Raw genomic sequence first — 26,962 nt, 5'->3', positions numbered from 1 at the left:
TCTGTATTAATAGCATGCTCAAAGTAAGAAAAGAATGACTCTTCATATTATTATTAAAACAAATAATAATTTCAGTTAAAATTTGGCATATTCAAGCTTTCTAAAACTATATTTTTAGTTTTCATTATAACTTCTGTTTATTTGTAATCTTGTAATCAAAACAACTTTTACAATCTCCAAAACAAATTTGTATAAACTCCATATGCAGTCAAAGACTTAAAAAGTCTTTGACTGCGGTAATGAAAATATATAAATAAAACTAAAATATCATGACAAGTGATTGCTAATTGTGCAGGAGATTGTTGACTTCTATTTGGGGCTAAAAACGTGAGCCAATCGTCAAGGTCTACTGAGAGAAAAAGTGCAATGGTATTCGGCTCCGAATTGCGGACAATAAAACTAAGAGGGGTTGGTTTTGTCGAAGGATTTGGTTGCTGGGTTTGAATGGAATTGCAACTAGTGACATCCTTGGTGCAGCCATGCGTCCGATAGTTTGGTATTTATAGCAGGAAAAAGCCACAAAACTTCCTCTGAGATTTCAAGCGCAACATTGAACAACATATGACACATCATATTTGTGTTGATCTGTTTTATATTTTCATGCAGCTTTACCAAAAGGGTCTTTCTACTTTATAAGGGGGCATTTTGTTTTTGTTTTTAAGAAACGGACTCCGAAGACAAATACATACTCATTTTTTTTACATTTTTGTATGAGGAATATTTAGCTTATTCCTAGAACTCCATGATATTCAATCAAAACAGAGTTAAGAAATGACCTTTCCACAAATTCCTCGGCGAAAGTTACAAACCCATGTATTTTTTAGAGGGACTCTTAACACAAATACAGATCAAATATAAGTTAATTTTCCGACACATACAGTTCTTACAAAAGTGAGAACAATACTGCAAATCTCTCATCAACCTGTGTAAAATGTTAAATTTGACACCCTTCCAATGCGATGCCCAAAGATATTATATCTCAATGTTTGCAAGATTTGTAAGGAAAATATTACCTTTCAGCGCTAAGCTTTAAAAGAATTTCCTTTCAATTAATTTCATCTCATTTCATTTCTTAATTAATTCTGGCTGTGAAGCCAAGGACTCTCAGAAAAGCCAACTTAATCACTACACCAGCCAAGAACCCAATGGAGAGAAGACAAAGAAGGAAGTTCCGGTTTAAGATGTGGGAGGGAAACCCAAGAGAGTTATTTGTGGAAAACCAACACAGCCAGGTAGGGACTGAAAACACAATCCACATAGTGCCCCCGATGGGATTCGAACTAGGGTTCAAACTGCCTTTCTAGATTAAGCTTGGGTGATACCATGATATTATCGAATATCGTGATACTAATTTGGAAATGATTTCGATATCGAATTGATTTGGTTTTAATCGAAATATCGGTATATCGCGATATCGATCAAGTATCGTAATATTGCGATGTATTTCCTAGCTGAGACATCTTGCACCCCATAGGTTTGGAGTAAAACCAGAAGAATAGGTCATTAGAACACCTCTCTTATGCTATGACTGTCTCTTCTACAACTTTCACTGGGAGTTTGAAGACTGATGATGTAAAAAACAAAATAAATCATTATCGCCCAAGCTTAGTGGAAGGCGAGGACAGATACCACTATGCCAACCTGACTACCCTATTAACATGTTTTAAGCATGCAACTTGGTTAGAAGTCGCAAGGTTGTTATATTCACTCAGGCCATGAACTTCGCTCTTGAAGGGGCACAGCAATTTTCTTCTGGTAGGGGCACTTCTTTGAGGAAAATGTAAACTGTTATTGACACCTTCCAAAGGGGCACCACAACAAAACCAAAGGGCAATTGCTGTGGGTGATGTGGTTTAATTTGAGGCCTGTGCATTAACCAACAGCTTCACACTCAGGGTCAACTTCTTCTTTTCTACTTTTTTTTCTTGTAAAACTTTTACAAAAGTACAAAAATGAGTTGCCACATTTGAGGTTCCTTTTGTTGAAATAATTGGACATGTTTTATACATGGTTTAAAGTGGCAAAGTTACATGCATTACCAAAAGCTTACACTCAAGGTCAAATGCTTCTTTTTCTACTTTTTTTTGTGTGTCAAATTTTTACAAAAAGTAGTAAAATGAGTTGCCACTTTACAAGTTCCTTTCTTGAAATAATTGGAATCAATTTATACAAACTTTGGTCATACATGGTCTGTTTTTAATTGTACAGTGGATTTGTTTAAGAATGGGTACCGGTAAATGTGTTTGTATGGATTTTTGGAATTCGTGGGGGGGGGGGGGGGGGTTAGAAATGCATGGTTTCAAGTTCTTTTCCTTATTGTGTGTGGTTATTTTTACATTTGGTAAGGGGCTATACGGAAAAAAAATGTTAAAGATGAATAAACTTGTAGGCGTGCTGAAGGCCGGAATGGATATTCCTCTTTAATAAACATTCTAGATTGGAGCATAGAGTAAGGACATTGAAGACAACGTTGTCTCTGCGTTACCAAGTAACGTGACAGAACCACAACCTTCAGACATCGTTGCAAACAAGATTCACAAGACATTTTTAGCTGACAGTTAAAATATAATGTTATTAGGTAAAAATACCAAACTGCAACCTATTTACAACGTTGAAAATAAATTTGTTTTAGTTGGAAAATGGCGTAACCAAAATACAACTTAACCGTACCGTTATGATGCATAACGTGTTTGCTGGGTAGGTGGGGTAGGTTCAAGCATTATACAAAGCTTAACACTGCAAAACCTGTACAAAAACAATGCCTAAGGTGGGTTGACTGTAATTGACTGTAATTGACCGTGATTGACTGTGACTTAAAGGTACATTGCACCCAATGATAATTTATTCATTAATTATACATTAATGGGCGGGAAACATGCGTCACCTGGTACAACTTTTGTCGTTAACAAATTAACAACATACCAGAGCTGAATCTGTGACCTACGCATTCACAGACTGGCAACAACAACCCGACTTTTAACTGTGTCAAAGTCTGGCAAGTTCCAATTTGTTGAAATCGCGGAAGACAAACTTTTCATTCACATTATTGACATCCGTAGAAACATTAAATGAATGAGTGTTTTTATAGCAACAAATTACATCACAACAATCGCCTATTTTGATGTATGATAAAAAAAATTCAGATCTTCTCACCCTCTCCTGTTTCCAGGGAACCATCATCATCCCTTAATCGTAATGGACTAGTCATGGTCATTGCAGAGAATGTATGCCATTGGTCATGGTCCATTGATTGGAATATGGGGGAAATCTTTAAATGGGAATCGAGGTGTAACTATTGGTAAACAGATAAAAAAAAAACAGAGCTGTATTAATAGAGTCGACCCGGCCCCTCTGACTGTCAGTCTGGTCTAGGGTGCTTCGAGGCAACAGGTGTGCGTGACGAAATGAGCCGACAAGCCTGCGAGTTAACGGCAAAAGGTATGTATAACACAATACTCAGTTGATAAGTTGATGTTTGTATACAAAAATACGCAGTTGATATACTTTCTTAATCTGAATTATATAATAGGCCTGGTTGTCAAAGCATCCTAATGGAAATATCACACTCACAACCTTTTCAGTTTTTGTTTTCACAATTTTTTGCTACAGCAGTGAAAGTTCCGTCAGGGTTGAGTGAAGAACAAATTCCTCCTCTTGAAAAAAAAAACACAAAATGAAAGCCAGTTGACTGGCTTTTCATCGACCTGCTTTTTATTTTATTTTTTGACTGCAGTCCTGAGACAAACACAGGTACCTTCAATTTTCCCTGAGAAATGGAATTGTATAACGTCTAAATTTAAAAACCCAATTGGGTTTAAAGTGCAATAAGTGCAGTACAACTTCTTGGCTTTTCCCATACCTTTGGCCTGGGCTTAGACTTTTTGCACGCTGTTTTAATATCAGCAATTTTGTATAGCAACGACTTTAGACTGCACTTATTTTGTGCACACTAAATACCAATATTGAGTAGAATTTTTTTAATTTTTGAGTATTAATTGATACATTTTGTGTAGGCCTACCATTTTGCTCTACACAAACTTGCTGCTCTCCGATAAAAGAGAAATCTTTCACTGCTGCTTGCAATCTTCTCTGAAAAAAATCGTAAATTTTCAATATTTTTGGGGGTGAACAAAAAAAATGTTGTTGTGCTGCCATGGAACAGTAACTTTTACACTCATCCACTGAATTCAAATCTCATAAAAGATAAGGTAGTTATTTATGGAATTCAAAGTACTTTTTTGGCAATAACTCTCTCTCTTTTTATGAGTGTTTTATTTTTCTGGGCAGATATTAAAGGGGTACAATTTGAGTAGTAGTGTACTTTATGAGCTTCTGAAAAAAATTTGTTTGTTCATTAATTTAATATTCCAGTGCAGGGTGGCAGGTCGTAGTGGCAAGGGCCATGTTTTTCCTTTTTTTAAAGGCACTTCTCTCTCTTGATGGGAACCCGGGGGAAGAGGCACTGGATGGGCTCGTGCCACACCCCTTTGCCTAGCTATTGGTTGACTTTAAATAGATCTGACAAATATCTTTCAATTTTGTTTGAAGTATATTTAATACCCACAGAGACAAATGACATAAATCTTCTTAAAGACACTGGACGCTATTGGTAGTTGTCAAAGATCAGTCTTCTCACTTGGTGTATCTCAACATATGCACAAACTAATAAACCTGTGAAAATTTGACCAAAATTGGTTGTGAAAGTTGCAAGATAATAATGTAAGAAGAAAAAAACCTTGTCACACGAAGTTGTGTGCTTATTCAGGTGCTTGATTTCGAGACCTCAAATTCTAAATCTGAGGTCTCGAAATCAAATTCGTGGAAAATTACTTCTTTCTCTAAAGCTACGTCACTTCAGAGGGAGCTGTTTCTCACAATGTTTTATACTATCAACCTCTCCCCATCCAAGAAAGGTTTTATGCTAGTAATTATTTTGAGTAATTACCAATAGTGTCCACTGCCTTTAAACAAGTCTTAGTGGTAGTTCAAATAAAAATGCTAATGCGTGTTAAACTGTGTCAGGAAGATATGATTTGAGGTATCAACATATATTTGGTTTGCAGTAACACCACGTGTAATATCTACTTGCAAGGTAGAGTTTGTTCTTTAGAGAACTGTTTTGCTATATATTCTACTACCGCATAGTATCTTTTTTCAGATTTTTTGGGAGACTTCTCCGTTCTGAAAAGAACTGTCCTGCTTTTTAACTACTACCCGGGCAGAAAGTATAGAACATCGGCTGGGGCTACTACTTTAGCTTATACATGTTATAGGATCGTTTTTAACTGCAAGACCATGGAGTGAGTTCTTAATTGGTCAAGAAGTTGTTCTCATTTGTTTAGCTACAGTACAAGACCTGCATTCTTGTCAACTTCCCCCGCAAATTCAAGCCCTATTATAAATCGTTCAGACTAATATCAATTAAAGCCATTGGACACTTTCTGAACAGAACACTTAGAGGGTTTACAGAAGGTAATGGTGAAAGACTTCCCTTGAAATAGTATTACATGAAATGCTTTACTTTTTGAGAAATCATTCAAAACCAATTATCAATTCTTGATATCTAGAATAACGGATTTATTTTAAACATGTCATGACACGGCGAAACATGCAGAAACAAGGGTGGGGTTTCCGGTTATTTTTCTTCCGACTTCGATGACCGAATGAGCCTAAATTTTCACAGGTTTGTTATTTTATGTTTAAGTTGTGATACACGAAGTGTGGGCCTTTGGGCAATACTGTTTACCGATGTTGTGCAATTGCTTTAACTTCAGGTTTTACAGCCAAAAGTTGTACCACTGCCTGTAAATGGGGTCAAAAATATCTTGCCTCCCCCCCAAAAAATCCCTTTTTTTTTGTACAACCAAGGGAATTTTGGTCAACAATGAGGTGTTTTTGTCGGAGTAATTACCAGTAGTTTACACCCCATAGTGGGAGGCCTGTGGGGGAAGGAGTAAACGACCTTTCTTTATTCATGCGTGAACTGTAGTTCCTGCTTGCACAATTTACAGAGTTCTGGATGAACGGGTTTAGCCTTGACTGGGTGCGTTCAGACACGGTACTAAAGTTGGTTTAACTCATGGTTCAACTCGATCGAGTTCAACTCGGTGTGTCTGAACGGATCTAAAGTTAGTCCGAATTGAGTTCAACCCACAGAAGATAAACATAAAACCGTCCAGGGAGGGGGTTTATCTTTAGACCGCTTCGGGTTTATCTTTTAACACAGTGTGTCGTGTGTGTGGACAGAATAGAAAAGACCACATCTGGTTTAACTCACAACAGGCGACCCATTGACCGCCGTAATCATTACGTAAACATACGGTGACCAATGAACAGGACAATAAACAGGATGTTAGAGTAACGGGGTCGCGTTTTCTTTGACCTCTTAAAACCAAAGATAAACCGGAGCGGGTTTAACTAAGTGCTGTCTGAACGCAAAGGGGTTTTACTTTTACGATCACTGCCTGCTGCTCGTAAAAGAGAAAACCAAGCAAGAAAAAAAGAGAAAAAGAATACTTTTGAACACAGAAAGTGAAAAAAGGAAGAGGATTTCATTAACCCATGAATAAAAGCCAAAAAGAAGAAATCCGCTGAAAAGAGGAAGTCTCACATGCCCAATTTCTTTTTTTATTCAATGGCAAAGAGATCCCTCAGGTTGTTACAACTTATGAGATAATATGGGTTGTAGGTTTTGAAAACATCCAAGTTGGCTTCAAGTTTAATTTTGGTGTGAGTCAAGCTTTCGGTGCTTAAGTTCAAAAAAGAAAAAAGAAAACCTTTTGAATGGTCACAATTATTTTTTGTCATTACTGGTCGCTCTTTTATATATTTTCATTAATGGTTTCAAAAGATACCAAACAATAAATTAGTTTTAAAGGCAGTGGACACTATTGGTAATTACTCAAAATAATTTTTAGCATAAAACCTTTCTTGGTGACGAGTAATGGGGAGAGGTTGATGGTATAAAACATTGTGAGAAACGGCTCCCTCTGAAGTGCCATAGTTTTCGAGAAAGAAATAATTTTCCACGAATTTGATTTCGAGACCTCAGATTTAGAACTTGAGGTCTCGAAATCAACCATCTAAACGCACACAACTTTGTGTGACAAGGGTGTTTTTTTCTTTCATTATTATCTCGCAAGTTCGATGACTGATTGAGCTAAAATTTTCACAGGTTTGTTATTTTATGCATATGTTGAGATACACCAACTGTGAAGGCTAGTCTTTGACAATTACCAATAGTGTCCACTGCCTTTAAGGGCACCATAACTCAGCTTTTATTCCTAATAACAGCCATGATGTATGACCTTTGAACAAAAGGAGGAAAATCTTGAGTGAAAGGCACACCCACGTAGTATATTTAATGAAGTTTTTAAAGCCAGTGGACACTATTGGTAAATGTCAAAGACCAGTCTTCTCACTTGGTGTACCTCAACATGTGCATAAAATAACAAACCTGTGAAGTTGCGAGATAACTATGAAAGAAAAAAACACTCTTGTCACACGAAGTTGTGTGCTTTCAGATGCTTGATTTCGAGACCTCAAAATCTAAACTTGAGGTCTCGAAATCAAATTCGTGGAAAATTACTGCTTCCTCAAAAACTACTCCACTTCAGAGGGAGCCGTTTCTCACAATGTTTTATACTATCAACCTCTCCCCATTACTCGCTACCAAGTAAGGTTTTATGCTAATAATTATTTAGAGTAATTACCAATAGTGTCCACTGCCTTTAAAAATAATTTATTGTTTGGTATATTTCGAAACCATAATGAAAAAATAAAAAAGAGCGAAAGTAAAAACAATATTCTGCTGGCCAAAAAAATCAAGAAAAACAAAATCGGAAATCAGACTAAAATTATAAGAATATCATGCCTGCATTATGTCTCCAAACACTCCACATTTCAAGGATTTAAACTTTCAATTCTAAAAATCTATAATAAAAAAAACAAGACAAATTAGCCAGACCGAAATGTCACGCCACCTTTTTAAAACACATGTCTGAGAATATATGAGAGTGAATAAATATGATCACGTTTTTCATATCTCTGGTGGCATATTTAGCAATGTGACCTTGTACTGAAAGCATTATCATCATGGAGATAAATTGAACCAAATTCACTAGGCTGCAACAACAAAATGCTTTGTTACTCTTGGCGGCTCATTTGCCACGACAGATACATATTTCTTGCAGCTTATGGAAAATGAAACCATCTTTCCTAAGGAGTATTCTCAGGCCTGTATTCTTCGTTATTGAAAGGGAAAGGGCAGTGTTTAGTGTTCATGTTTCGTGTGAATTTTTGAATGCTTTTTTGACGCTATTGTGACAGCTAGGCGGTAATCTAAGCTGTGCGTCGAGAAAATGTTTAGGATAAAAAATTAAATAACAGAAAAACACACCAGAAGTTCTTCTTGCAAATTGAAAAACAAAGAAAAAACATTAATTATTATTATTTTTTCTAGCGTATCGATAACGTATCGGCTGATCAAAAGAGTGTCGGAACTTTTCGATAGTGTTGCGGCCCGGCACGCTATTTAATGCCTGGCTTGAACGCTGGTAAGGGCACCAAGAAACCTAAATCATGAAAACGATTTTCTTAACAAATAATAAATAAATAAATTGGCACAAAATTCCCACATTAAAACAAAACCCATAAAAAATCCATTATTCCATGGGTGACAAACAAGATTTTATATTCTCATGGTTGATTGCAAAACACTGCCATAAAATTTTCAAAATAAACGCTACACGATGACGTCGTTGTTGGTTAATGCTGTTGAAGGCTATAGGGTCGGGTGTACTTTACACAATAGCTAAGGCAATCATACATCATGTTGATGACTTTAAAGGGGATGTAGACCTTTAGGTAATCACTCTTAAAATTAATGGCAGTAAAACTTGGGTAGAAGTACAGCAGCTTTCGATAGTACAGTGCATTTTGCGAATCATTCCACTTTGAAGTTAATAATAATAATAATAAATAATAATATTGAAGTGTTATATAGCGCACGTATCTACCAAACAAGGTACTCAAGGCGCTGAGTATATACAAACTTTCAGAAAGATATATGGTATTGCAGTGATGAATTCTGAGACCCAAATATTTAGCACCCTATAAGGGTTTACAAGTAATGTGGTTATGAAAACAAAATACTGTATAATAAAAGTTTTATCCCCAAAATTTGAGTCCAGGAAGCATTACTGACAGTAACATCTCTCAGATTGTGTATTTCAATTTCAGATTATTCTTCCTTCGAAGACATAATTACTCCGGATTTTCAGCAGTATCTTAGACACACGACCACCTTTTGAAATGAAACTTTCACATCGTATTGGTTCATAGCCACCAATGGTTTCTGAAATAGAAACTTTGATTGGCTGGTATTTTCCCGCTTCTTTCTGGATCCTTCCCTTAATCCCTTTCCCCTCTCTTGTTCTATAAACGGATGTATTTGTTTGTGCTTGTTTTATGCCTCTGAAGAAGGTCCGGATTGGATCGAAAGCTAAGGCCATCTACCCTACTCATTATAGAGGTATCGACATGTATATTCAATGAAATCAATCAAACATTTCGGCCGTCATGTTTTGCCTTTAATAACAAACGAAAATAGTTAATATCATTAGACACAGATGGTCATCATCCATTACAGACATAATTTTCTATAAATATTTCTGAAAATTTGAATGGACGACACTTAAACTGCATATATTTTCCCTTTTTTTCCAGGAAATAACATCCACTATCGTGTACTTTGATTAATTTACATGTAAAGGACTAATAAAAGCATGTGACCAGACTCTGCACTTTGCGCGACTAGGGTTATGCTTTTTTGATTATTTTTCTAAATGCTTAAAGGAACATTACATAATTGGTCAGAAAAAACTAAGATCACAGATTTATATAAACGTGTAATTTTTATATAAATCTGTGATCTTAGTTTAAGTTTAGTTTAATCAAAAAAGCATAACCCTAGTCACACAAAGTGCAGAGTCTGGTCACATGCTTTTATTAGTCCTTTACGTGTAAATTAATCTAAAGTACATGATAGTGGATGTTATTTCCTGGAAAAAAAGGGAAAATATATGCAGTTTAAGTGTCGTCCATTCAAATTTTCAGAAACATTTCGGTATAATGAAGATGAAAGTAGAAAACATCCCTTGAAATATTTCTGTCTGAAATGTCATATTTGATGAGAGAAAAAATAAAAATAATTTAGAGTTTACCCCTAAGTGAGCGTTTTGTATTGTATTGTATTGTATTTATTCATTTGATTTTTAAAGCCATTGGACCCTTTCGGTACAGAAAACAAAATAAAAGTTCACAGATTTACAAATAACTTACAGGGTTTATAGGAGGTAGTGGTGAAAGACTTCTCTTGAAATATTATCCCATGAAATGCTTTACTTTTTGAGAAAACAGTAACACAATATAAATTCTTGATAGCGAGAATTGCGGATTTATTTTAAACACATGTCATGACACGGCGAAACGCACGGATGCAAGGGTGGGTTTTCCCGTTATTTTCTCCCGACTCCGATGACCGATTGAGCCTAAATTTGCACAGGTTTGTTATTTGATACAGAAGTTGTGACACACGAAGTGTGGGCCTTGGACAATACTGTTTACCGAAAGGGTCCAATGCCTTTAATCGATGTCATACAAAATGTGTTAATGGTTTTTTTTACTATTTACTTATGACTCAAATGGCCAGGTTTGTCAGTTTAAATATTTGGTGGATTACATAATAATGAACTTGAGTGCAATCAGCAAGTGTTACACAAGAGGTTCGATGGACATCTCGACGAGAGACAAAGACTATTTTGAAATTCAGGTACAGTCCAATAGGGAGGGCATCGCAGGTGATTAATAGCACTGCGGTCCGACCTATTGGTCAATACCTGATGACATCATACATCAGAGGCGGGGCTTACCTAATAAGGTCATGATTGACAGCACTGCAATCCAACCTATTGGTCAATAGCTGATGACAACATACACCAGAGCAGCAGGGCTTACCTAATACGGTCATGATTGATAGCAATGCGGTACAACCTATTGGTCAATACCTCAGAGGCAGGGCTTACCTAATAAGGTCATGATTGACAGCACTCTGGTCTGACCTATTGGTCAATACCTGATGACATCATACATCAGAGGCGGGGCTTACCTAATAAGGTCATGATTAACAGCACTGCAATCCAACCTATTGGTCAATTGCTGATGACATCATACACCAGAGCAGCAGGGCTTACCTAATACGGTCATGATTGATAGCAATGCGGTACAACCTATTGGTCAATACCTCAGAGACGGGGCTTACCTAATAAGGTCATGATTGACAGCACTACGGTCTGACCTATTGGTCAATACCTGATGAAATCATACATCAGAGGCAGGGCTTACCTAATAAGGTCATGATTGACAGCACTGCGGTCCGACCGATTGGTCAATACCTGATGAAATCATACATCAGAGGCAGGGCTTACCTAATAAGGTCATGATCAACAGCACTGGGGTACAGCCTACTGGTAAATAAGTACCTTGTTAATTCATGTCACAACTATTGGTCAATACCTAACGGCATCATATATCAAACGCAGGACCTACTTAGTTAACAACTTTTAACTAACATGTTGAGAAAGAAGAGGCAAGTAGTTTATCACACTTCCCCTCTGGACTTGTCTCTAACCCTCTCCAAACCTCGACTCTAATTGCTTTCAACTTCTTCACAAACTCTACAGACTCTGGACTCCAGATTTACCAGTGGTCTCATGGCTTCTCCTAACCTCTACACCCTCCACAAACTCGGCTTCTAGACTTACCTCTAGTTTCTTGGTGAAGACAAGATGCTCTAGATATCTCATGACAGCCTTAGGGAAAGCATGGAGGTAGTCGATCACCGTATCAGGTCTCATTCTCTCAGTCAATGGCTCAGACTCTGCTCTGTCTGTAAAAATCTAAGTGAATAAAAACACATGTTCTTTAGTCAGCCTTCTGATCCAACTGCTGCCACCAAATATTGGGTTCCTACTAGATTAGATATCTAGATTTGTAGTGAAAGCATGGAGGCAGTCAATCACTGTATCAGGTCTCGGTAATCCATCTGTGAAAATCTAAGTGAATAAAAAGAAAATCTTTAGTCAGCTTTCTGATCCCACTACTGCAACCAAATATCAGGTTCCTACTTGGTACATGCACGTACATTTCTATATGTCAAAAAGGGAATGAGGTAGCTATCTCAAATGGTGTTGAGCCCAGCATTTTTTAAGTTTTCAAACAGCATGTTACCATGCAAGAACAATTCGGCTCTATTTATTTAATGTCCAAAACATTACTTCTTAAAATCCAATTACTTTCTTCACTTGATTTGTTAGTATTTACCTTAACTCCAAGTTCAGGATTTTTCTGCAGTGCCCAATCGACGTATCGCCAGACAAGCTCATGATCACTCAACCTGCAGACAAAGATAATAAAGAAAAATTGACTAGAGTGTGACTCGTACCAACAACAACCTCAGGTTTAACGTGCCGGTGCTCTACCAACTGAGCCACCTAGCCAATTCAATTCAATTCAATTCAATTCAAGGTATTTTATTCAAATATTTGTAGCCAAAGGCTAAATTACAATTGAATTTACAAGGTAAAAACATCAAGATTACATACATTCAAGGGAAATATACAAAACATTAAACCAACATAAAATTTAAATAAGAATGAAGGAGATTGGCAATTGCAATAGTGGCATGGTATAAATAACGCCTATCAAAAAAACAAAATATGCGGAAAAGAAACACAAAGTTACAGACTTAATAAATTAGCTAAACTTATGGGATGAATTAACTATGGTGAAAATTTTCCATGGCACAAACTGGCAAGTCCATCTAAAGAATCTGCACAACATCAGATTCAAAAATATGGAACAAAGCCCTTGTGGATTATAATATTTGACAAAGATAAATGAGGATAATTAACTTTGACCAATACCAAAAATTTACCAAAAAGAGTTCTTAAAACTAATTTGTAGCAAAACTTATTCTTACCTTGACAAAAATTCCACAACAAAGTCAAGTCCAGGAAACGTGTCGTCCTTTAATTCTCCATCGCATATTCTATTGATTCAAAACAGAAGAGAAAAAACACCCTTCTTTAGGATACAACTCGGGAAGCGGCAGCCAGAGGATCACCTTAAGGGGATGCAACGTTTTATTTCAGAACTGAAATAATAAACCACTAGGGGAAACTGACTGGGTAAATTTGATTTGAATGGTGTTAAGGAACTGTGTTGGCAGCTCTGTCAAAGGTAGACTGGGCCCCTGTCTTACACCGCAAGGGTAAAGACAGGTCCCTGCCGCTTGGTAGAGTGTCATGGCCGAGTGGCTTAGAGCATCGAATTCAAGTTCTGGTGCTGATTCACCGGAGTGTGGGTTCGAATCCCGGTCGTGACACTTGTGTCCTTGAGCAAGATACTTTACTATAATTGCTTCTCTTCACCCAGGGGTATAAATGGGTACCTGCTAGGGTAGAGGTTGATATTGTGTATGAAAAGCCATAAGCGCCTTACAGGCAGCTCAGGGCTGTATACTCCCTAACTAGGGAGTTGAGAATCATTACAGATGTTATTGGCCCAATGACCAGGGCACTAATGTAAAGCGCAATGATATGGTTATTGTGAAATGCGCTATATAAGAATTTGTTATTATTGAATTTGTTATTAGATCCAGTGATTCCATTGGATACAATGATAAACGTGCAGTGACATGAGCTAGCTACCCAAACAGTCACTGTTGTCATGTCCGCAATAGAATTTGACTGCGTATCTCTATGTGAAATGACTGAGATCAAAGGTGAATCTACACGTCGGTTTTAGAGGCGTTATTCTCGGGCCTGGAAGTGTGACGTCAGATGTTCAGGCTATGCCAAAGGGGGAAATTTGAGATGCTTTGTTCTGGGTTATATTCGTATGATCAGAACTACTGTGGAAGTGTCGTGGCCGAGCGGTTAAGAGCACCGAATTCAAACTCTGGTGTTTCTGACCAGCAGAGTGTGGGTTCCAATCCCCAGCCGTGACACTTGTGTCCTTAAGCAAAACACTTAACCATTGCTTCGTCCTTCGGATGGGACGTAAAGCCGTTGGTCCCATGTGTTGTGTAACGCATGTAAAAGAACCCAGTGCACTTATCGAAAAGAGAAGGGGGTACGCCCCGGTGTTCCTGGCTGTGGCTGCTATATGCGCCGTAGCACCTTATAAACCCGTATAAGGTGCTAAATAATTGGGTCTCAGAATTCATCACTGTAATAACCTATCTTTCTGGAAGTTTGTATATACTCAGCGCCTTGAGTACCTTGTTTGGTAGATACGTGCGCTATATAAGACTTCGGTATTATTATTATTATTACTTAAATAACGGAAATTTACCTGGTAAGTATGCTACCACCTAGCACTCCAAACTCTCCCATTGAATAATTTTATCCTTACCTTGCCCACACAAGAAGAGCCTTTTCATTATCGATGTGATATCTATAGAGGAGACCTAAGGCGTGGTGTCTTCCATGCTTCTGTAAGATCTCTGCAGCATCGTGTAAGGAGCAAGTGTTTTCCGACGAGACGAGAGTCTTCAGAAACTCAGGGCTGCTCTCTGCGTACAGCTTCAATAAAGCTGTGTCTATTTCCTGTACAACAAATAATAATAACAATAATAATAATTACCCGTTTTGATATAGCGCTTTTCACACCCGGAGGGCGTCCCAAAGCGCTTCACATTATTACCCCTGGTCACTGGGCCTTAAATCACTCCTTAAACCATCTCAGCTCCCTGGTGGGGAGTATGCAGCCTGTGCAACATTAATATGCGCTACTCGGCTAAATCAATCACAAGAACCATCTCTGCCCTCACAGGTACCCATTTACCCCTGGGTGGAGAGAAGCAATTATAGTTAAGTGTCTTGCTCATGGACACAAGTGTCACGACCGGGATTCGAACCCACACTCTGTTGAACAGAAGCACCAGAGCTTAAATTCGGTGCTCTACTCCTTTCGGCCACGACACCCCATAAGTATTTTTTATATAGTGCATTTTACAATAACGTATCAATGCGCTTTACATTAGGCCAATAATATAGTCATCGGACCAATGACATCCCTTCAATGGTACCCATTTATAACCCTGGGTGAAGAGAAGCCAAGTGTCACGACTGGGATTTGAACCTACGCGGGTCGGTACTCACAGGTTTGAGAATGAGTAGATTTCAACAATATCTCGATCAAAAACTCATGAGTTGCAATATGGTTAAGGGTGTCACAGTAAGTGAAGTGAAGTATTGGGGAAAGGTGTTATCATGAAATGTTATCATGAAAGCAATTTTGGATTATAAAAATCTACCAAATGTATCGTGAGAAATCGAATAAGAAACAGTAAGACTTTCTCTCGGCTCTTTAGCATTTTGGTTATTTTTAGGTTTTGGGTTAGGATCCCTGGCCTTGGGGAAATGGGTTCCAGGGTGAATGTTTAAAAAACAATTACTTCACTGACAACAGCTGATAAGAGTTAAAGTGAAACTGGTAGGTAGAATTCAGAGATTTTTGTTAATGGTAAATTGTGACCTTTGACCTACCTCTCTGAAGCCAAGGCTGAGGTCACTTCCTCTGATGCTGTCCAGGTACGAAGAGAGGAACGTCTTGCATTCCTGGAGCTTCTCCTTGCTCCCTCGGACTATCGATGAGATATCGGCAAACTGATGAAGTAGGGGCACGGAACGATTGAAGTTGGACGTCGACGGGAGGAGGTTTGGAAAGAGGCTGATCAGCTGTCACAAAATGAGACACAAAATGTGAGGATGATTTGGGATTCTTAGACAAGTTTAAAATTTTATTAAAGAAATATTATTTCAACATTTCAAGGAAACAAAATTAAGCATTTTAAAAATCCTTTATGCAGGCCTGTGAGCGGGTCATAAAAAAAAAGCGGAAAATTGTTGTCCGAATTTTGGGCCAAAATTACGAACGTAATAAAAGGCTTTAATTAAAAACTGAAGCGTAGACAACACATTCACAGAAACAGTAGGCCACAATTCTTACATGTAACAATGTGTTGTGCATCCTCATTTCCAATATATTTTTGTAGCATTCCTTTAGAAATAAATCCACAAGCGCGATGAGTCCTCGTCGTCGACTGCCATATTATGCATTACTTGTCGCAAAAAAATACACACTGTACACACAACGTACGTAGGGACGTCGCATGGGGGAAAACCATGTGTGCCTAATCTTGTCTCAAGGTGTTGGCTTTTTAGTAAAGCACCCTCTGTTGGTGCAATTGAATAATGACATTGAAGTACATGTAAAATAGACATCGCGCTGAACGAAAAATTAACAACAACGGCTCCAATGAAAGACCAAGACGGAGTATTTTACTGGGTCTAGCCCCCGACTCATATGTCAAAATCAAATCAAATCGCAATTAAAGTGCTTCCCAATTCCAGGTACGTGCTGCTTGACGATCTATTTCGGATGTAAAAAAAGAAGATAAAAATGGAACGGGAAAAAGCGGAGCTCACAAGAAAAACAAGGAACGAAAAAAAAGCGGAAACCACGAAAAATGCGGACTGGGAAAAAATAAAAAGAGCGGAAATCCGCTTTAAAGCGGAGATTTCACAGGCCTGTTTATGGGCTCCGCAGGAATTCTCAACCAACATGAATGAAGAGAGAAGAAAGTACTGAAGTCAGCATACCTCTCTGACATCTAGTAGACCATCTTTAAATAACTGCCCAGCTTCCTCGAAGTGAAATTCGGAAAGCTCAATAAAACCTGACTGCTGCTGGATTCTCTGGTAAAGCTGGAGAGAGAAAATATTAAGAAAGTTTCAGGGCTGTATGCTTCGTTTTTGAAAGGGCAAGGGCACCAAGACGTTTTCTCTTTGGCAAAGGGCACCCTATGAGGAAATTGTAAATTTCTACTGGAGCATTTCAAGGGCACCAAGGCAATGATAAGGGGCAACGGAGGCAATCGTTGCCTCCGTGAAGTATCAATAATAATAAGTATAACAATTTGTTCTTTCACCCTTACACCAATGTGTATTAAGCACTATATACTCAGTACTTTCCTGAGCTCTGTGAAAAAAAAATCCACAGGCAAATAGCTTGACTGGGATTCAAACAGATTCAACAATTATCCAGAAGTCTAGTTTCTAAACAGTCATACCTTTTGGAATTTGTCCTTTGCCAATCCTAGTTTCTTGGCGTTCTTGGCCAACGTCAACGCCTCTTCAACACGCTTATCGCTCAATAATGCTTGGATCTTAAATGAAAAACAAAAACAACAAAAAATGAACTCAACTTTATAGAAGTTCACTTCAAGGCACTGGACACTATTGGTAATTTCTCAAAATAATTGTTGGCATAAAAAATATTACTTGGAAACGAGCAATGGAGAGCTGAAGATAGTATAAAACATTGTGAGCTCCCTCTGAAGTAAAGTAGTTTTTGAGAAAGAAGTAATTTCTCAGTAAAATATTTGAATTGAATTCGAGACCTCAATCGAATTCAAGTATCTGAAAGCACACAACTTGTGCAACAAGGGTGTTTTTTTCTTCATTTATTCTCTCGCAACTTCGACAACCAATTAAGTTCATATTTCACAGGTTTGTTATTTTATGCATATGTTGGGATACACCAAGTGAGGAGACTGGTCTTTGAAATTTACCAAAAGTGTCCAGTGTCTTTAAGAGTATTATTGTCCAGCAAAATATAATTAAGACAGAAATGAACAAAAAAGGACCTTACTTGTTTTTCAACTGGAAGTGGCACAAGAGCATACACCTCTTTGCTGGACGACACAAATATCCTCCCCTCAAAGTCACCCAGTATCCTCCCTCCTTGGAATGGAATAGTCTGCTTCTGCTGCTGGTCCAACACACTAGTGGCAAAAAAGGTTGAGTCGACTTTAAGAATAATAGGTGGGTAATGGGTTCAAATTTCAGACGGGCACACAACACAAAGATAAAAGATAGCACAAAGGCGCTGGCTTTGAGTTTGGCTTGGATAAATGTCATGACACTTTGTCATGTCCAGATTGCAATGCCGTCAACTTTTTTATCTTGCAATCAGAGAAATTGAAATTTGTTTAATTCCATTGATTCTGGTTGTGAAGATAAGGACTCTCAGAAAAGCAAATTTAATTGCTAAACTAGCCAAGAACCCAATGGAGAGAAGACAAAGAAGGAAGTTTCACTTTTAGATGCGGGAGGAAAACCCAAGACAAATATTCCAGGGAAAACCACGTAGTCAGGGAATGAAAGCCCAAAACACGCATAGGCTTAGTGCCTCCGGGGCAATTCAAACCAGGGCTATAGAGATGGAAGCGGGGAAAGATACAACTATGCCAACCTGATAGCTGTACTAACAATGTTTTGAACATGCAATGTGGTTTTAAGTCACAACATTGTTACATGCATTACCAACAGCTTACACTCGGGTCAAATGCTTCTTTTTCTAACAAATCACCCAGGGTTTCACCAATAGCAAACAATAATTTGTAAACATACCTGTGGACTGTCAGAAACTCGTCATCCATGGCAACCACATAAGGAAACAAATAACTGACGCCACGGATCGTCTCAGACCATTTCAGGGGAGGGCGTTGTGAAATCCCAGCAGAGGTGACAAACATCCCTAGAGCACTTGGACCAGCCAATAGAAACTCCTCCTAAGAAGCAAATATGAATATTCATTACTCTCTCTCTCTACCAATAAGATCTATCATTTTGAACAAAATATGAATATTATTTAGAAGGGTTTGGCTCTTTGAAATGAGATGCATTACTGGAATGAAACATGAATATTCATTATAGGAAGTAGTGTCTCTTTTAAAAAATCAAATCTACCACTTTAAACCAGATATGAATATTCATCAGAAGGGTTTGGATATCTTTACAATTAGATGTTTACTAAAAATGAAATATGAATATTCATTACAGGAAGCAGTGTCTTTATTAGCCAATCAGATCTACCACTTTCAACTACATATGAATATTTATCAGAAGGGTTTGGATATCTTTACATTGAGATGTTTTTTGATAATGAAATATGAATATTCATTATACAAAGCTACCTTTTCTACCAATCGAATCTACCACTTTAACAAAATATGAATATTTAAAGGAACACGTTGGCTTGGATCGGACCAGTTGGTCTATAAAAAGCGTTTGAAACCGTTTGTTATGGAATGCATATGGTTAGAAAGAGGTTTTAAAAGTAGAATATAATGAACCACACAAGTATCACTAAAAGTTGCACGGTTTTCGTTTTACGTGGCGAACTAACACGGTCGACCACCTCCCATAGATGGCCGACCGTGTTTGTCGACGAGGTAAAATGAAAACCACGCAATTTTGAGGCATATTTGTGTAGATCATTGTATTCTACTTTTACAACATCTTTCTAACCATAACGATTTTATAACGAACAGGTTACAGAACGCTTATCAGGTGTACATGTATATAATACTGATTCTTGGTTTAAAAAGTGCCTTATAAATCACAATTTTTATTTTTCATTTTTTTTCATACCAACCTTTCCAACTCTTTTGACAACTGGGGACGTCTGATCGGCGTCATAGGGAAATAAATCCGTTATCACTCCGGTATGGTAGTTAGCTAAGATGTACTCGTTAGACGTGGCTATACAGATGCAGAAAGCATCCATACTCTGTAAACAGGAAACATATGTAGGGTGAGCTACAGTGTTAAAACTGTCACAAAGTTGTGGGTTCGAATCCTACCAAGCTGTGGTTCAGTGGTTAGACTGCAGAACTCGCAACCTCAAGGTTGTGGGTTTGAATCCTACCAAGCTAGCTGTGCTAACCGTGGTCCAGTGGTTAGACTTCAGGACTTGCAATCACAAATTGTGAGTTCGAATCCTACCAAGCTAACTGTGGTCCAGTGGTTAGACTGCAGGACTTGCAACCTCAAGGTTGTGGGTTTGAATCCTAACAAGCTAACTGTGGTTCAGTGGTTAGACTGCAGGACTTGCAACCTCAAGGTTGTGGGTTTGAATCCTACCAAGCTAGCTGTGCTAACCGTGGTCCAGTGGTTAGACTTCAGGACTTGCAATCACAAATTGTGAGTTCGAATCCTACCAAGCTAACTGTGGTCCAGTGGTTAGACTTCAGGACTTGCAATCACAAGGTTGTGGGTTTGAATCCTAACAAGCTAACTGTGGTTCAGTGGTTAGACTGCAGGACTTGCAACCTCAAGGTTGTGGGTTTGAATCCTACCAAGCTAGCTGTGCTAACCGTGGTCCAGTGGTTAGACTTCAGGACTTGCAATCACAAATTGTGAGTTCGAATCCTACCAAGCTAACTGTGGTCCAGTGGTTAGACTGCAGGACTTGCAACCTCAAGGTTGTGGGTTTGAATCCTACCAAGCTAGCTGTGCTAACCGTGGTCCAGTGGTTAGACTGCAGAACTTGCAATCACAAAGTTGTGGGTTCGAATCCTACCAAGCGAATTGTGGTTCAGTGGTTAGACTGCAGGCCTCGCAACCTCAAGGTTGTGGGTTTGAATTCTACCAAGCTAACTGTGGTTCAGTGGTTAGACTGCAGGACTTGCAATCACAAGGTTGTGGGTTTGAATCCTACCAAGCTATTTGTGCTAACCGTGGTCCAGTGGTTAGACTGCAAGACTTGCAATCACAAAGTTGTGGGTTCGAATCCTACCAAGCGAATTGTGGTTCAGTGGTTAGACTGCAGGCCTCGCAACCTCAAGGTTGTGGGTTCGAATCCTACCAAGCTAACTGTGCTTCAGTGGTTAGACTGCAGGACTTGCAATCACAAGGTTGTGGGTTCGAATCCTACCAAGCTTACTGTGGTCCAGTGGTTAGACTGCAGGACTTGCAATCACAGGGTTGTGGGTTTGAATCCTACCAAGCTAACTGTGGTCCAGTGGTTAGATGCATGACTTGCAATCGCAAGGTTGTGGGTTTGAATCCTACCAAGCTAACCGTGGTTCAGTGGTTAGACTGCAGGACTTGCAATTACAAGGTTGTGGGTTTGAATCCTACCAAGCGAACTGTGGTTCAGTGGTTAGACTGCAGGACTTGCAAGTACAAGATTGTGGGTTCGAATCCCTTAGCTAACCGCAAAAAACCTAGAATATGTATTGTCTACGAGTTGCCAAATCACAATTTCTTGATTTGTGCAATTCATAATCATAGATGTCAAACCAATGTTTGTGTGAGAGAGATTTGCTGGTGCCAGCTTGGTGTTTATATCCCCTTATGGGAGTTTGCGGAGTTCCCTTAGCAGGAAGATCATTCAAACAAGCAAACAAACAAACAAACAAACAAACAAACAAACAAACAAACAAACAAACAAAGAGAGGCTCCGACAAGTAGGTCAAGTTAAGTTTTGTGTTGCACCTATTTTCCAATACATAATTTCTACTCAAGCAGCTCTATGAAATCTGATGGTTTAACTCTGAGGAAAGTTTCTTCAGTAAGCAAAAGAATTGGCAGACACTTGTCGCAACAATGTAACATTACAACAGTAGCCCATTTCTGCTTAGCAAGATTTCTATGTGCTTACCAGGTTAACGGGTATATCACTAATGGATATCTCTTTGATGAGGACACACTTATCCTCAGTGACTGTGTAGACTTGGACCTGCTTCCGTCTTGAAGTTACAGCAATCTAAGATGGTCCCATGAAGAAAAAAGTACACAAAATCTTAAAATTTAAAGGAATTACCTATCACTATATAAGTCTTTCTCCTGAAGACAAGCAGAGTATACTGTTCGAAATGTCGAGACCAAACCGGCTCTTTTCAGAGCCAACCAACACTCCCTCAAATAGTTGTACCCGCAAGTCTACTATTTATATTTATACTATAGCTCCTTTAATGTAAATATTCGCAGAGAAACCAGTGTGAAATCTCAATTAAGTGCAGGATTAAGCTGAAATACAAGGAGCTATTTCTCTTTCACCATGGTGTAAGGGAAATGTAATTCTCTTAAACCATCTTGAAAAACGGTCTCCAGAGGTTAGCGTGGCCTTCGTGAATTTATTCACGATTTTAATGTAAATATTCGCTGAGAAACCAGTGTGAAATCTCAATTAAGTGCAGGATTAAGCTGAAATACAAGGAGCTATTTCTCTTTCACCATGGTGTAAGGGAAATGTAATTCTCTTAAACCATCTTGAAAAACGGTCTCCAGAGGTTAGCGTGGCCTTCGTGAATTTATTCACGATTTTAGGGAACGCTCTCCATCTAAGCCCAGACATATTTTAGTGGAGAAAAGTGGATTTTCACTCCATTTTTTAGAAAAGAGATTTTCATAACAGTTTTGTAAAAAGCATTATATTTTATCTTTTATGTTTTATATACAAATCGCTCAAAATCACAAGGTCAGAGGGTCACTCCAGGTTGAGGGCTACAGTCAACAGAATCAACTGCCACCAGAGACATGTTGCCACCTAGTCCTTGGGCTGAAACAGGGTTACAACTTATAGTTATATTGATTATTTTGTTTATTACAATAATAGAATTTTGGTTATTGACAATTGATTATTGATTACCGCCTGACTGAATGGGTTGCTTGATCTTGGAGTGGACACAATTATATTGAATATTTGTTATTGAAAATTCTGTTACTTGACTTTGGGTTAGATACACACAATATATCAGTTATATTGACTATATTGCTTATAATTATTGATTATTGGTTATTGACAATTGATTACTGTTATTGACAAATTAATTATTGATTACCTCAAGACTGATATTGAATATTTGTTATTGAAAATTCTTTTACTAGATCTTGGGTTAGATACATACAATATATCATTTATATTGACTATATGGTTTATGATAATTGATTATTGGTTTTTGAGACAATTGATTACATTTGTTGACAATTGATTATTGATTACCTCCAGGCTGAATGGATTGCTTGATCTTGGATTGTTGTTGACACAGAAAGCTGTTACCTAAACAACATAAACAAATGGAAAAAATGTAATAGGCAACATTTAAGAAAATAACCTTCAAAGAAACCTAAATGTTAAACTTCCAAGGCTTGCAGTTGGTTACCTCAAAGTTGCCTGAAAAGTTTCCCTGAATTTCTTTAAGTTCTTTACACTCACCCCTTTGATCTTAGCTCCACTCAGTATGGGCTGAAAAATAGAAGAAATCAAATAAGGGATGTCAAACTGTAGTCAGTTAACCACATAAAAACATGATTCAATTGAAAGGTGTTGCAATGAAATACACGCAATCTTTACATGTTAAAGGCGGTGGACACTATTGGTAATTACTCAAAATAATTATCATCATAAAACCTTACTTGATTACGAGTAATGGGAAGAGGTTGATAGTATAAAACATTGTGAGAAATGGCTCCCTCTGAAGTGACGTAGTTTTCATGAAAAAGAAGTAAATTTCCACGAATTTGATTTCGAGACCTCAAGTTTAGAACTTGAGGTCTCGAAATCAACTATCTAAACGCACACAACTTCTTGTGACAAGGTTATTTTTTCTTTCATTATTATCTCGCAAGTTCGATGACCGATTGAGCTCAAATTTTCACAGGTTTGTTATTTTATGCATATGTTGAGATACACCAACTGTAAAGGCTAGTCTTTGACAATTACCAATAGTGTCCACTGCCTTTAAGCGCCTGACAAACAACCTTATGGGTAGATGTTGATATTGTGTATGAAAAAGCCTTCGGAGCGCCATGGCAGCTCGGGACTGTATACTCCCCAGGGAGCTGAGAAAGATTAGGGCTAAAAGGATGTTATTGACCCAATGACCAGGACACTAATGTAAAGCACATTGATACTGTGGTTGTTATAAAAATTATTGCAATTTGCATACGACCTTATAGTTTGCATACGACCTTACATTTAGCATACAAACTTAAAATTTGCATATGACCTTATAATTTGCATACTGACCTCCAGGTTAAACATATTCAAGAGGGTCAAGACATTGTCACAAAGCACTAAGATTCTTGTCAGTGCTGAAGCTGCCTTCAGCTGCTGGATTGGCTTTTTCTGAAAAGAAGAGGAGGTTTCAAGAAACCATTAAAATGCTAACTTAAAGGCACTGTACACGTTTTATTCAAAAATAATTATTAGCATCAAAACTTACTTGGTAAAGAGCAATGGAGAGTTATTGATAGTGTAAAACCTTGTGAGAAACGGCTCCCTCTGATGTAACGTAGTTTACAAGAAAGCGGTAATTCTCACTTAACTAATAAAAGACTTCAGGCATGAAGCCTTTTTAAGGCATCTGAAACCACACAAATTTGTGCAACACGGGTTTTTTTTCCTCAATTATTCTCTTGCAATTTAGATGACCAATTGAGTGAGATTCTGTAGTGAATGATACAGGTAGATCCTCACCCTCTAAAGTCACACTGTTGTTCTGATAAAAAAATCACCGTGCTCGTCTGTGTCAAACTAACTGAAGTACCTAACTGCTCGTCTACGCAACATGACCTACCACAACATACAACAATAATAGAAAACTGTGGCATTGGTTACTAAAAAGTAGTATGCATGTCTTGTTTTTTGAAGTACTTTGGAGAATCATGCACCTAAGGGAGTAGGGGGGGTGTTAAAGAGTGACTTTGTTTCTCACCACTGCTAGGTATTTGTGTGACTGCTTCTCACTGGTGTACGTAATCTTCCCATTTGGAAGCGTTTTCTCCTCCACTAAGAAATGGATTACAAAACTGAAACAAGAAAACAACAATGAAATTTAATTTGCTAATATTAATATTGGCTAGAATCAAAGACCCACATCCAAAGCTAGCTACTTTTGTGCTTGAAAGAAGATGCATGAAATTATCAACCATTTTCAAGGCGCACCAAGACGATGACTAGGAGCACGGAGGCAACCGTGGCAACTGCCTTCGTGGCATCAGCAAAGTACAAAGCCTGCTTTTTTTTTCCTTTTTCAAAACATCACATTTATAATGCCAATATTGCAGACCCATCTTTCTGACTGTAAACCCAAGCCTTGCATCTATTCTGCTACTTGGCGAAGCCTGTTCAGCATGTAGTCCACGACAGCTCAAGATGGTGCCTAAGTACATAACAATAGCTCCAGATGGCATCCAAGTACGACCAATTTAAGCCTTCATAAGCTCTTCTTGGAAATGGAATCATCACAGAAACTTACCAGTCACTTGTGCCAATGTAAAGGTTCTTCCCACAGCATTCAATGCACTCAATCTGTCAAAATAAACAAGTTTGGCGATTGGTCTTCATCTGTCATTAAAAATATGTTTAATAAGAATAATACACGCTGGTTTTGTTTTCTATAGCGCTGATGTCACAGTAGTCTTGGTTCCAAGACCATTGGTGTTGCGCGGTCACACACAACCAACGTTTTGATCTACGCACGGCAAAAACTGTACACGATTGTAATGAACGAACGTTAGCGGGCGCTCGTTCATTACAATCGTGTACAATTTTTGCCGTGCGTAGATCGGAACGTTGGTTGTGTGTGACTGCGCAACACAAATGGTCTTGGAACCAAGACTAATGTCACATGGAAATCTGACTCCTGGCTGGAGATGCTGTTCCACACATGTCCGAAGTAAATCTGGCTGGTGGAGGTTGATTCACAAGAGGGCGCTATCAAAAAAGAAGTTTGTACACGCATAGTTCGCCAAATGAAGGGACAGAATCTCCGGAGGGCAGAATCTCTTGCCACGCTGGGACGTCGTATCCACAAAAGTGCTTGTGGAGGGAGCTTGCTCCAAATATAAGATAAAGTACCTCTGTGGATGTCTATTTAGTTTCAACGAATGATTCCGGGGCTAAACCTCATGCCATGAATACCTATTTTAACCATTACATATTAAGGAAAAGCTTCCGTATGGCGCCACCACTTTTTCATTCAATATGAAATAATATAGTATCTAATTTACCTCAATGATTATATCCCTTTTTGTAAAAATTTGTGGAAAAGTGGTGGCGCCGTACGGAAAGTTATCCCATATTAATACTAATTTTATGTTTACTATTTTTACTTAGTAGGGGAATAATTAAAAGTGTAAGTTTTTATTTTAACTTAAAAAAGAGTAAAATGTAAAATTTTAAGGATAACTTTCCGTTAGGCGCCACCACTTTTTCACTAATTTTTACAAAAAGGGATATCTCATTGAGGTAAATAGGATACTATATTATTTCATATCGAATGAAAAAGTGGTGGCGCCATACGGAAACTTTTGGATAACTTTCCGTATGGCGCCACCACTTTTTCACTTATTTTTACAAAAAGGGATATCTCATTGAGGTAAATTAGATACTATATTATTTCATATCGAATGAAAAAGTGGTGGCGCCATACGGAAACTTTTCCAAACTTTTCCAATTTTAACTAAATTAAATTAAATACTTTTATTAAAATGGTACAAAACAAAAGTCCCCAAAACAGCAACTGACCGCACGTATTAATCAGTCCCAGCACAATTATATTGTTTGGGAAGGGTATTTTTTATGATAATAATAATATGAATTCCATGATTGAAAAATTGAATGAATGAAAATTAAAATATCAGTGATTATCACACACACACAAAAATTAAAATTTTCTGTAAAGTGTAAAAGTAAGTGTAAAAACTTACTGCTGTTCTGGCCTTTTCTCCCAATAGTTTCAGCCTTTCAATGGCTGGAACCAGTTCAAATGCCTTCACACTCATCTCAGAAACTCATAAGGAACTGCAACATTTAAGAGACAAAATAAAAAAGCGTAAAATTAGGGTAAACTTTTCCGCCCACTTGTGTATAAAACTGGTTTTTCTGTTTTCATGATTCTCTTTAACTAATTACGTCTAGCGCCCTCATTTGTCAGTTCGTCGTCAGCTTTTGCAATAAAAAGCGGCTTCAATGTCTTTTCGAAATGCCATAATGATGGCTCAATCGTTTTTTGTTCTAAAAACCCCGAACGAGGGATAAC

General features: G+C 38.0%; 1 protein-coding gene across 1 annotated transcript in view; it reads right to left on the bottom strand.

The window, feature by feature from the left end:
- Positions 1 to 26,808, bottom strand: part of LOC139943133 (transforming growth factor-beta receptor-associated protein 1-like) — a 38,346-nt gene extending 11,538 nt beyond the window's left edge. Inside the window, exons 1-17 of the mRNA XM_071939951.1 lie at positions 26,631 to 26,808; positions 25,178 to 25,230; positions 24,635 to 24,728; positions 23,947 to 24,045; positions 23,134 to 23,163; positions 22,921 to 22,977; positions 21,577 to 21,681; positions 19,567 to 19,701; positions 18,540 to 18,700; positions 17,779 to 17,911; positions 17,198 to 17,293; positions 16,728 to 16,832; positions 15,612 to 15,803; positions 14,476 to 14,669; positions 13,040 to 13,108; positions 12,382 to 12,454; positions 11,823 to 11,957 (exon numbers count right to left, since the gene is read on the bottom strand). Coding sequence (XP_071796052.1) covers positions 11,823 to 11,957; positions 12,382 to 12,454; positions 13,040 to 13,108; positions 14,476 to 14,669; positions 15,612 to 15,803; positions 16,728 to 16,832; positions 17,198 to 17,293; positions 17,779 to 17,911; positions 18,540 to 18,700; positions 19,567 to 19,701; positions 21,577 to 21,681; positions 22,921 to 22,977; positions 23,134 to 23,163; positions 23,947 to 24,045; positions 24,635 to 24,728; positions 25,178 to 25,230; positions 26,631 to 26,705 — 1,806 coding nt within the window. The 5' untranslated portion in view covers positions 26,706 to 26,808. The remainder of the gene's footprint in view (positions 1 to 11,822; positions 11,958 to 12,381; positions 12,455 to 13,039; positions 13,109 to 14,475; positions 14,670 to 15,611; positions 15,804 to 16,727; positions 16,833 to 17,197; positions 17,294 to 17,778; positions 17,912 to 18,539; positions 18,701 to 19,566; positions 19,702 to 21,576; positions 21,682 to 22,920; positions 22,978 to 23,133; positions 23,164 to 23,946; positions 24,046 to 24,634; positions 24,729 to 25,177; positions 25,231 to 26,630) is intronic.
- Positions 26,809 to 26,962: the final 154 nt, after the last annotated feature.

The sequence above is a fragment of the Asterias amurensis genome, chromosome 10, assembly GCF_032118995.1.
Source record: "Asterias amurensis chromosome 10, ASM3211899v1".
NCBI classification, from domain to species: Eukaryota; Metazoa; Echinodermata; class Asteroidea; order Forcipulatida; family Asteriidae; genus Asterias; species Asterias amurensis.
The sequence above is the reverse complement of the archived record's forward strand: the minus strand, read 5'-3'. Positions and strand labels throughout refer to the sequence as shown.